The sequence below is a fragment of the Pezoporus occidentalis genome, unplaced genomic scaffold (genome assembly GCF_034315485.1).
Source record: "Pezoporus occidentalis ecotype Australia unplaced genomic scaffold, CSIRO_AGI_Poc_V1 ctg18, whole genome shotgun sequence".
In the NCBI taxonomy this organism is placed as follows: Eukaryota; Metazoa; Chordata; class Aves; order Psittaciformes; family Psittacidae; genus Pezoporus; species Pezoporus occidentalis.
Window position 1 is genome coordinate 10,365,502 of NW_026913640.1, and position 12,600 is coordinate 10,378,101.

The 12,600-nt window shown below is 43.5% G+C and overlaps 1 protein-coding gene across 1 annotated transcript; it reads left to right on the forward strand.

Moving 5' to 3' along the window:
- The first annotated feature begins 4 nt into the window (after nt 1–4).
- On the forward strand, nt 5–1,798 carry SLN (sarcolipin). Its single transcript, XM_062615319.1, has 2 exons — nt 5–100; nt 1,136–1,798. Exon 2 carries the CDS (start codon nt 1,243–1,245, stop codon nt 1,336–1,338), a length of 96 nt encoding a protein of 31 aa, XP_062471303.1. The 5' UTR covers nt 5–100; nt 1,136–1,242; the 3' UTR covers nt 1,339–1,798.
- The last annotated feature ends 10,802 nt before the right edge of the window (nt 1,799–12,600 follow it).

Sequence of the window (12,600 nt, forward strand, 5' to 3'; positions counted from 1 at the left end):
CAGACAGAGTGGGAGATAGGCAGAAGCCTGGAGGGGAATAATACCTGCAGTCACCCAAAGTCCAGAGGCAGAACCACTGGGCTCCATTTACCTCCTCAAGGTAAAGAAAGTTTGGCTTACTTACTAGGTCAGATTTTCTCTTGTCCAGGGACATACAAGGCTGGCAAAACAACCTGGGAATGTAGGAATTTGTTAACTGCATGCACTGAGCTTCTAATATCTAACCTGCAGACTAAGGCATTTTGTATTCAAAGTGTCTGTCTTCATGCTGGTACAGTCTCGGGGATTCTCTTGTTTGCACTATAGATATTACAGTCTAATCTGGCTTCTCTGCTGAAATTTTGGTTGTGTGGCTGAAATTCTTTGTCTGGAGTTCATTTTTTTGGAGGTTTCTATTATATTTTCATGTCATACAGATGGGATTAGTGCATGACAGTCATGATAAAGTGTTCTCATTTCTCTGCATGAACTCCAAAACCATACAAAATTCAAAATGTGCTGCGATAAAGTAAATAAAACCAATAACCACAAGAAAGATTTTTGAACACAACTTGAATGGGATTTCTGAGGTAAGAGACCTATAGCAGCTTGAAAGTGCAGGGAAGTCAGAAGTTTCTTGAGAGAGGTCTGTTTAATTTGTAGGATTAACTTACAAAATTTATGAAGTTCTTCAGAAATGAAAATACCTAACCTGAGGTTCTCCTGGTACTTTCAGTGGTAACATAAATAATTCAGATTCATCAGTCTTTGTAATAGTTTGCACCCATTTTTTTTTTTTTAATGTAAACATGCAAAGAAATATAGGAATTTAAAGAGCTCTAAACAGTGCTGCAGGTACAACATGGATCTATTGAAAGTAATAAACGGGGCTTGGGCATAATTTATTTGAAAATGCTTGCACAAAGCAGCACTCATTTCCCCGCCTGTGTGGTGTATTTGGGGTGACACTGAGGAATGCTGGAAATCAAAGAAGGTGATAAGCTGCCAGATGTAGCTTTTAGTTTTTACTGTCCCCTGTGCCTCCTAACTCCTTGCTGCTGAAACAAACATTTATTTACAGCAATATAAATAGCTCTGCTGAACCTGCCACCTCCGTGCATCTGTTCTTCACATATTTTTCTTTTTCCCTTAGAAGAGCCTGTGACCAGAAGGTTGAGCTCCAGGACGCTCCTGGGCAATCTACTGAAGTTTTCCCTTTGCTCTACCTGCTGACCTCTTCTCTCTCCTGATTATTCCCCAAAAATGGAGCGATCCACACAAGAAATTTTCCTCAACTTCATGATTGTCCTGATTACCGTATTGCTCATGTGGCTCCTCGTGAAGTCTTACCAGGAATAAAAGGCAATCAGAAACTGTGGGAGGTGATTTAAGTGTGTGTCTGCGGAGATAAGTAGCACCCACAACACACCGCTGTGATTAGCTTTCAGTCAGTCAAGGATGTTGTGAATCTCTTTTTTACTCTCTTGTATCTGTTGCCTGTGCTAATGTTTGTGATGGGTCTATGATGGTGTAAGTATTTTATTCTTCAGTGATCCACTGTGAAATGTAAAATGCAAGATCCTTAGGAGCTGTTTGACTTGGCTGTCTCCTCCAGTAGTTACTGTGACTGCTGTAGCCCCTGCCCACCATGCCAGCTTGTTTGGTGTCAGTGTTAGGTACTCAAGGGTATAAAACTGCAGTACGAAATGTAACCGTCTGTATTAACCAATATGAGAGGCACAAACTCGCTTAGCAGAAGGGAATGTGAAACCTCTACTTTCACATGCTCATTTCACTTCAATAAAGAACATGTAAACCCGTTTTTTGTATCATTCCTTATCCTTCTCCCATCCTGACTGCTGTTCACTGCAAGACCTGCTGATAAACACGATATAGTGTGATGTGCGAGTCTGGTGGTTTGCTTGCTCCTCCCACCTGCATTTTTATTTGTATCATTTAAAAATTGCAGTGGAGGGGAAACGCTGCAGCTTAACACCTGCGTACTCACAAGAATGGGCTGTTCAGGTCACTTTTCTGTCCAGAGTGAATTATGCCGTTGATGCCTGTGGACGTGGGCTTCAACTAGAACCTCTGTCCCAGCGAGACATTGTCAATAATTGCATTTGCTGAAGCTGGATTTCAGGCAGGGATTCCCAGGACCCTATTTTTGGCCAGGTTATGTTTGGAGCAGTGCCTGGAGGGACAAGCCCGAGTCAGCTGGCGCCCCAGCCCTGCTGCGAGCCCTGTGCAGAGCAGCAGTCCCTCGGGGTCTATTGCAGCATGCCAAGTGCCATGGCACAGCCGCTCTCAGCTTTGGTAGAACAAGGCGTGAGTGTGTCAGGGTTGCTGTGATGGTGTTGTCGCCTGCTAAAAAATCTTGAGCCCACAGCCCCTGTGTTTGTGAAATCAGCAGTGTAACTCCTCCCAGGTATTCCACATCTGTTATTTTAATGGCTTCAGAGAATCAGCGTCTTCTGCAAAATGCAGCTTTCTGCAGGAAGGCAGTTAGAGATGTGCCGTGCTGCTGATACAGGTCTCCTTCCCCTCCAGGGACCTGCAAGGAGCAGGCAGCAATGCAGGGCTGTGCTGAGGTACCTGAGGCTGGTCTCAATATGCTTAGGTGGAGAGATGCTGGCTGTGACAGCTGGCTCTCATGCCTGAGCTTAGAGGAAAGACAAGCAAACGTTGTAGTAGCACCACTTGCTAAGTGTGTGTGTTGCTTAAAGATTGCTAGTAAGTGATCCATTGCCCTGTATCCTCAGCACTGGGTTTTGCAGTCGCCCCTGCTGCAGCATGTGTGGTGCACAAGACACGAATGCAACACAATATCTGATCGTGGAGAAGATTGCCAAGGTGACATAATGCTTACCCTGCTGCTTCTCCCATCCCGCATACTTTGCTAAAGGCACTCTGTGTAGAGTTCACAGGAACTGCCAACAAGTAAAACAGTAGTTACTCATGACTTTCACCTGACCCCAACAAGGCAATTTTCACTCTAAGTATAGATAGATGAATTAGCCTCACCCAGAACCAGAAGTTCAGTGGCATCCTTTCTGTTTGCTTTCCTGGGCCATGGATCAGACTGTAGCCACCTCATTTTAGATGTTCAGATTTCAAAAGATTGGCTCCTGGCCAGGTAATTTGGAATTGCCAAGCACTCAGCACTTCACTCAACACAAACAGGATGTTCAACGTGCTTTTGGAGAGATCAGACCACTAGTTTGCGTGCATGGATACCAACCTCGAAACCAAATTTTAGGCACCAAGGTTTGCAGCTTTGGCTAAACATTAGAAAATTATTCATTGGGGGTTATCAAAACGCTTGTATCAAGCATCAGTGGTTGCAGTTGAAATCAGTTTTTATATATATAGATATATTTGTTTTTTCCCAAGAAAAGTGTTTTTATCAAGGAAAACTGAGATTTATCAAAGACAAACACTATGCTTGAAAACCAACTGTGTCTATTTTGCTTCTGAATGATGTCTGCCTGCTGTAGACTGTATGGCTTGTGCCCCCTTTCTCCTTTCTTGCCCAGGTGCCAGGTCTGGCAGGTTCTCTATCCTGCGTGACATATCCAAGCATTCCTATGATGTGTTATCTCCAAGTCACAGGGTAGGAAACTGCTGTGCAGCGAGAGAAAGATGAGAATGGGGAAGTGTGATTGAGACTGAGGAACTGCATGTGCTGCATTTCTAAGTGGGTTGATTACAAACTATTTCCTGCTGACATTTTTCATTTTGCAAAGATTCACTCAAGATTCAGTTTCATGAGGAAAAAATTGCACACTGTGTGAACTGTGTATGTGTGTGTTGTTTGTGTGTGCTCAGTAGATGACAGAAAGAAAAGCAAAAAGTGTGGTTCTCACCCTTATCAAGGCAGCATTTCTGTGTTTGCATTGAAGTTTTCCCTGGATCAAACCAAGAAAATGCGAAGCACATATAATTTCCTCACTACACAGCAAGTCCAGTGTGGTTCTATTTTTACAACTGCATTTGGAAGTGTCCCAAAGGCAATAGATGCCCTTGCAATTCGAGAAGAACTTTGCACAATACTCATCTATATTTTGTTGGTGCAGTGAGCTAGAAGGGATCAAGAAGACTGACATTTGCTGATGGGGTTGCCATTGCCAGGGCTCCTAAATCATTCTTCACCTACACAGCTGAGCTGGTTCGCCCCCTGTACGTGGGGTTTACCCACAGATTAGTGTCTCGGGTCTGAGCTGGAAAAGTCTCTGGCTTGTTTCCCAGGGCTGTATACAGCTGGTGCTCAAGCCAATCAACTCTGACCTCTTAGCTTAACAGTTCAGCTGTCAGCTTCTAAAGAGAGATGACAGCATTTTCAAGCAGGCTCCATTATGCTTATCATCTAATGCTAATCTCTGCTCACACTGGGCTGATCTGTGAGGACGTGTAAAGACTCATAAATTCATGCAAAATGAATGGAGACGGTCAGTTTGTGCTGGTGTGTATGCTGTACTGCACTTGTACTTGCTAGTTCTTTGCTGCAGTAGGTGGATGATGGAGATGAGTAATAATTTGGTTTTGGCAGCAGTTGTTAGCTAAATGTAAGTCTATGCTTCCTTATACTACAGCTTGCACGGCAGGATCCAGAAGGGCATTTATATGGTGCACGGATGTGCCTTGATCCGTTGGCTTTGCATATATGCCTCTTTGTGCACCCAGAAGAGCAGTCAGAGCTGTGTCTCTCTTCTGAATGGCTGTTTTCTTCTTGCTTCACCTCTTCCATTTTTGGGAGGCAGGCAGTGGCTTTTGCTCTTGACTACATGGCCAGGGCGGTATGCTGTCTACAGCAACAGTGTCATGCCCTGTTCATGTCTGCTCTGCGCTGCTGTTCCTGCCCATGTATATGAAAGCCTGGAATGACTGTGGCTCAGGTGACCTGAAGATCAAATTGATGGGGTCAGGGTATTCACAGTGACTCAGATATCTAACAGTTTCTTAGGAAGGACTTAATCACTTGTAGAGATATACCTTTCTACATGCACTTTGCATAACTTTGGTCTTGCACATTACTGTGACAGCCTGGCCTAGATGCGTTCTCCAAAAGCTCTAGTGTGAGTGACCCAATTCCTAACCAAAATTATCAACACTGAGCAATAAATAATCTAGAATGGATGTTTCATGTACCTCTTTTCCCTGCAGTATTCAACCATTTTTCTGTTCAGTTTCTTGCCCACAGACATCTGTTGGCATATCTGAAAGCAGGAACATGATTTTTTTTGCAACCAGGTTAGGAAGGACCTGTGAAAGTGGTGAGACACTGGCAGAGGCTGCCCAGAGAAGTTGTGGATGATCCAGTCCTGGCAGTGATCAAGGCCAGGTTGGACAGGGCTTTTGATCAACCTGGTCTCCTGGAAGGTGTCCCTGCCCATGGCAGGGGGTTGGAACTAGAAGATCTTTAAGGTCTGTACAACTACTCTGTAATTCTGTGACCTGCTGCTGCATGGTGCAAGCCATTTCCCCAGTGGACCCCAGTGGACCTGGGCCTGGTTACATGAGGCAGTAATCGGTCCTTTTGTGTTTCCCTGGTTCTGATCTAATCCCTACAAAAGTCTGTTTCAGGATCGCATGGAAAAGATGTGCCACAAGTAGCTTTAGAGCTTTCACTTAAACCTACTTTTGAACAGAAGAATTTCACTATAAGAAATCTTACATCCTGTATTAAGTTCTATCAACTAACACTTATGAACGTGTGATCTGGAAACACTAAGTTCCACACATTAAATCCATACCTGTGAATATATGTTAAATCCAAATGTTACTAATTACAAACAAATTTGGGTGGACTGGAACATCTGATTGTTATTCAGAACTGGCCTGTAAGAGAGGTGGTGGCTGGAAGACAACCAGTGGGACACAGGGATAATGCAAACATCAGAAAGACAAGAAGACGATGTCAATAAGGAAGGTGCAGCACACATTAAAGAAAGCTTTAGTAAAAATAAACTAGCAGTTCAATAAAATAACGTAGCAGCCCTCTAGTCTGATACTTCAAAACCAGGAGAACTGAAACTGGGACTAAAGTGTCCACCAGAATATGACATGCTACAGGACACCAGAGAGGCTGTAAGGCAGAAAGCACAGTGATCACGGAAAGCTTCAGCTGCAGACTGCCTCCACAAAGCGGGAAATGTCAGACTGGGCTCTAATTCATGCTACATTTTTTAACAACATAAATTATTGGTTTACATGCAGTCAGACATCGCAGAAGGAGAAACCATGCAGCCATTAACAGCACACAGGGGCAGGATCAAATGTCACCTTTAAAATGATGGTGTGATAGTGACCACAATGTGCATGAGCAAAACATTCTTTTGGGAATGGGAAGGTCAGAGGAAGAATATACAAAGCACAGGAAGTAATCATAAATGAAATACTACTATTCAAAGCACAGAAAATACATCCAAATTGGAAAAAACAAAACCAACTCAGACATGTTAAGTAAAAAATCATAAGGATGGCAAGGAAAAAATGTTGAGTAACACCAGACCAGATGCATTAATAACAAACCTGTCATGAAGACTACACAGCGTGCAGGTGGATAGATGCAGGAATGCTCAGAGAATATAAGCTTGGTACAGTGCTCACTGTGGAGGATTTCCACACTAGAACTTTTATCTGCAGGTGATGAGTTGGAGAAATGGTCTCAACCAAAGGGCCAGAAGTCAATAGAATGAACAGTGATATATCAGAAGGACCAGACAGTGTTCACACAGTGATTTTAAAGCAGCTCAGATATGAAATTGCCTGAGTAGTTACTGTGGAGTGTAACTTACTGCTCATGTCAGACTGGTACCAGAGGAACAGAGGGTGGCAGATGCAGTACCACTTCTTAAGAGGGCTGCAGAGAACAGCTGGGCAGTTATGGATGTGGAATTTTCATTTCCACGTTGGAAAAAAAAGCCACATGACAACAAAAAACAACAGAAAAGCAAGCAGAATTCAAAGGCACATAAGTGGGGAAAAAATCAGCAAGGTTTCTGCAAAGGGAAACCCTGCTTTTTTTTTTATCTATTACAACTCTGAAAGAGCCAGTGAACACATCAGTGAAAGTGAGCTGATGGATACACTTAGGCAACCCTAAACTGTCATGGAATAGAAAGGGATGTTCTCCCTCTAATGGTTGAAAGAGAAAGGAGGTAGCATCGAACAGTGAAATTGCATAATAAAAAGAGGTCCGGAAGAGACTGCATAGCTTAACATGCTTTCAGGAAAAACAGGAGGATTGCAAAATTTTCTGGTGGTACAAATGTCATAGATGAAGAGTTGTAGACTGTCATCTCTGCCAAATGATAACTGATAAAATGGTAGATGACATTAAAGGTTGACAACTGTGAAGCAGAACACACTGGGAGGAAAATCAGTCCAACACACAAATGATGAGCACAGCAGACACTGGCACACAGGAAAGATCTAGCGGTAACTGCATAGAGTTCTGTGAACACATCAGCAACATGGTCAGTGTTGGACAAATTGCAGAGAGGAGCAATAAAATGATGAAAACCATTGTGACAACTTCAGCTTGAGAAGAAATGAAGCAGTCTAGATCTCTTTGAATTGGAAAAAAAAAACCAAACAGTGACTGAAGAAAGAATGTGAGTAGTGACAAATAAGGGCACATGGACTGGCTATTTACACTTTCTCAGTTCATCAAATAAATAGCAAACGTAATAGTGACATGTGAAATGAAGAAAGGCATTTCACAGAGAAAAATGGAACTGTAAAACTCAGATGTACAAGATGTCCTGAAAGAAAACAGGACAGACAGGTTTAAAAATGTTCAGATAAATCTGTGGAAGGAAAAAAAACTCAGAACATTAAGATCTGTTAAATATGAAGATAGCTTCCTGGCTCCATAGGAAGCTTAACCAAGGACTGCTAATTCAGAAGATATTCTGAGGAGTTATTACTCCTTGTTTTACCTATCATCAGGGCACTGCAGGAGCTGGAGGCTCCCCATAGTGGCAGGCAGGGCCTGTTCCACCACCCCAGGTCAGACCAGGGGTGACCAGTGGCAGACCCAGCAGCAGACATCAGACACCTCCCTGGGAATGGGAATGGGCCAAGTAAGAGAAAAGATGACTGTCAACAGCTTTCATACATATAAGAAGAAAGCAAAGAACTGTTTTCCTTGCACACAAAGTAATGGGCTTGAATGTTAGCAAAGGAGATTTCAGAGCATTTTTCTTAATCTAATGACTAGCGGGTAGAGTTGAGTACTATGCGACACTGTTGAGAGGTGAGGGGCTATCAATACTGAGAGATGTTGTCAGCAGTTTTTAAGAATGGGTTCAAACATCCATCAGGAATACTTTGTAACAGCTTGGAGAGGGATACTATCTCCTAGGGAGCTTCCATGAGAGCAAATACCAAAGGTTACCCTTTTTTTGAGAGGCCTCAGCCTCCGCAGCCTGGCTCAATGAAGATATTTTAAAATGGAGAAAAATGCTAATAGAAAGTTGCTGCAATTTGCTTACAGGAACTAACAATGAGTATGTGAATAGGTCAATCTGCGCTTTTCTTGAAGGAATTTTGAAAATGTTTAGGTGACTTAAAGCCGTGCTTCCAGTGCGGAAAATATTTGCCTCAGGGAAGATGGGTGCTATAGGAATTTTATATCCTCCAGGATGCTGCAGCCTCTTTGGAATCTCTCAGACCTGGAGTTCAGGATCTTTGACAGTCTTTCTCCAAGGTAAGGGCATTCACAACAGCTGACTCCTATCTAGGCACAGAATATCTCAAGTTGCAAGGGACCCATAAAGATCACTGAGTCTAACTCCCTGTTCATCGCAAGACTGCCTAAAATAAAAAAATACGACTAAGAGCATTGTCCAGATGCTTCCTGAACTCTGACAGGCAAACTGAGTTAAAATCTCTCACATAGAGTTCCAAACCCCTGGAGGGGCACAGCCTCAAAGTGATTGCCCAGCTCTGAATTCCACCAGAAACTCAAGTATAATTAACTAATTTGATTAACAGTTTTCTTGGAGATAGTTAAGAAGCATCCACAGTACTATTGCTCCAGCAGTCAGCTCAGGGGCAGCTGCAGGAACGAGCAGGAGCTGGCACACAGCGGTGCTTTTCCTGGTGGGAGAGGAGCGCCGGGCTCCAGGAAGGACCTGCCCTACTGGCGCTGTCCAGGGTGCTGCACCGGCACCTCAGGCCTGGCAGCAGGGGAAAGTGGTCGTCCAAACCCTCTGGGGTTTGTTTTGCGCAAGATGAGAAAGCTCTTGCTTTTACCCCCAGATGTTCCTTGGTTACAATTCAGAGCGTCAACCAGAAGGCAGTTAATGTGAGGGTGCTCTTAAAGATATCTGTGCTCATGGCTTTGAAATTGTATTTTGTGTTTTCTCTCTTATGACCTCAAATTCATTGCATAGTCAGAAATCAATGCTGAAGACTAGATTATGGGTGTCTTGCAAGAAGAAAAGTTTTGAAGATTGACTGAGACTTTGGTTGCAGCAGGTAAGAATGCAGGTGAAAGGATTAGGTAAGGAGACCTATTCTCCTTACCTCTCTCTTCCAATTCAAAGGCAATTCTCCCTCTGGGAGGAAGAGAATCCCATCATTCAGATGTCTAGGAGCTATCATCGCTGTGCCTGAAAAATAATGGAATAGAACTGTGGCATAGAAGTTAATTACCATTATGTATGAGATTCATAGGCAGTGATTGTAAGCATCCATAATAAATTCAGGAGGATCACAAAAAATACTGTTGCTAGACAGTGATGTTAAATTTGCACTTACAGGTGCAAAGTAAGAATATAGAATAAAATGTTGAAGTGCCAGCATCTCTCTCTATGACTTGCAGTTCAGACAGCTCCAAAATGACTTGAAGAGCTGCAGGTTCCCAAATGCACTTCACAATCTCTCTATAGCTTTTGGATCTCTGTTGGAATTAGATATGAGTTTAGTGCTCCAAACCCACTGATATTTCTATATGATAAGAAAGTCACTGTCTGGCTTTTCAGATAGTCTCCAAGGATATGAATGCTTAGTCTAGCTTTTAATACAAGGGCACTCATACCATTCATCAAGGAAGACTTTCTGACCCACTCAGTAGATAGCTGTTGTTCACATCTCTCTCAGACCTGTCTTTTTATGCAGCAAATGAAGGAGAGCACCATGCTGTGGTTATAACTCCTTTCTGGGGCTCAGGGTGCCCTGTTTGCTGTTGCTGTATTCATCTCTTCTGGACAGATTTTGAGCCAGTGTACATTTGCACAGCTTCACAGCAGACTAACTGAGGCCTGTCTCAGGCATGGACAAAAAGTAAAATAAATTCTATTCTGCAAGACAGAGTCAGATGATTCTCTCTGGAGAGAGCCTGGTAGGAGTTTGAGAAGGCTTTAGGGGCAGAAGAACCCTATGCACTAAATTAGCAGCTGAGAAGAGCTAGAGAAGCTTTTTATTTCACATGCAGCCACATGCTCATGTCCCTTTCCACTGCCCTCGTGAAAGGTGCAAAGCAGCTGGAGGCAGCAGCCTTGAGATGGCCAAGCTTAGAGAAACCTTCCTAAAGCTGGTGCCACCATGGCCACCCACAGGCTGGGCCAGGGCAGGATCAGAGGAGAGGGCTCATCAGGTCAGCTGGTGCCTGCTCAGATCCCTGCTCCCACCATTGTTTCTTGGCTCTTTTTTGGACCACAGAGCTATGGAGAGGTGACACCCACATCCTCTGCAAAATGGCTCTGTCAAATGCATGTGACAAAGGGTGAAAGGGAGAGAAGGTGAAGGTGCAGTGAGCACAGAGACATGAGAACGAGGCAGAGCGTATGTCTGTTGGCTTAAATTCAAATCAACCAACCAATGTGATTGGAAAACTGGGAGAAAGTGAAGAGGCAGATGGAGGAGTGAGGAGGAGATGATGGCTTAGTCACAACAGCTTAAAGCAACACGTGAGAAGATCCAGAGCCAAGTCTTGCTCCCTTCCCTCGTTTCAGACTGTAAGCTCTTTGGGGAATACACCACCTTCAAATACATGTTTTTACAGCCACAGTACAGTGGAGCCCAGGTCATGGAACACAGCGACACAAGTAACAAACCCTCTGCCCTTCAGCATAGTTCATTTTGATCTAAGCTGCTGTACCCAATACCTGCTTGGAGGTTTTAGAGAGAAATCTCTTTTTTCTAATTATATTTTTATAGAGAGAACAGTTTCCTTTAGTAGAATAAGTAATGACCTGATTTTTATGTGTGCTGCTCAGAGGGGAAAGCACAAAGCCAGTCCTGATATATTCCTATGTGATCTTGTGGGAAGGCTCCTGCCTAATATTTGGCAAGCCTTACAGAAAACCTGCACTGCCACAAACTAAGGAAAACAATGAATAATTAATTTTCTGATCTGTTTCAGGATTGTTTTCTCCAAAATATCTATTTTAATAATTCATGTGATTTTTAGCTGCAACATGCTGCAGATGCAAGGGTACAGACGAGAGCCGTACTGCTTTTCTGAGTGCAGCCTGGAGGATTCATCAGTACAAAATTCCAGCTCACATTGGACCAATTCAAAGTGAGGAATGAGAGGTAAAGATGGGTGGTTAGCAAGATTCAAAGTAGAACAGTTCTCAAAAAAATCAGAGGTTATGAGAGCCATTCACAAAGGAGTCTTCCTATGATGCCAAAATGGTCATGTTGAAGGTGTCAAGCTTGTCAAGAGACAACTGGGGACAGTGGAAAGTACATACAGAGTTCCCCTACTTCCCAACAGGACCTGTGGAGTGCCTGAATTTAGCATTTATAGAACTGCCCAGGTTTACTATTTCAGGCTGTAACTGATTCCTACTTCAGTCAGATACATCCATGCGGCATAGCTGTGGATTGAGGTTTCCTCTAGAGCTTGCGCAGGAATGACTCCAATCTACAAGACCGCACTAGTGGGCAACCCTGCAGTGCTGGCTGCCCCTGTGTAAGGGTCAAAAACCTCAGGGCACATTATGACAAAAACGGGCAAGTCAGCAAATGAAATATTAAAAGCTAACCACAGCCCATGAAGGGCAGGATAAGGGAAATTATGATTCCAACTGCAAAAGGAAACCAATATGTGCATGATGAAACCAGTGATTCTCTAGGTCAGTAGCAGCAGATCTGGGTACATTAACCTGAGCATCGGCGCTCTGTTCACATGCATCCTGCTCCAACTAACACCACTTACTCAACTAGCCACATGCTGAAAATCCTGCTTGCAGCAAAGTGCTCCAGCCAGCACCGCTAAGCCACTGGCACCCAGCTGTGCCCCACAGGGCACACAGTACAGATGCAGCTGCTGTTAAAGATTGGTCTTCCATTAGCAAGGACAATGGATTAATCCTCTTTACCTTCTACACGACAGGAAATTTTCCAGTCCAGCTTAAGTGCAGCTGCAAGAAACAGCAGGAGTTACAATTCTCCAAGACAAACTGCATAAATAAGATGGACTTTGATTGCCTTTAAAAATAGTACCTAGAAATGCCACCAGCATTTCAAAAAATACCTTCCTAAAGAGCCAGTAAGAACCTCAGAAAAAATAATTCCCCCTTCTCCAAAGGCAAAAAAAGCTACAAGCCAAGAAATGACAGAAAGCTGGAGCAGCACTCACTCTCCTCCCTGCTATAATCAAAA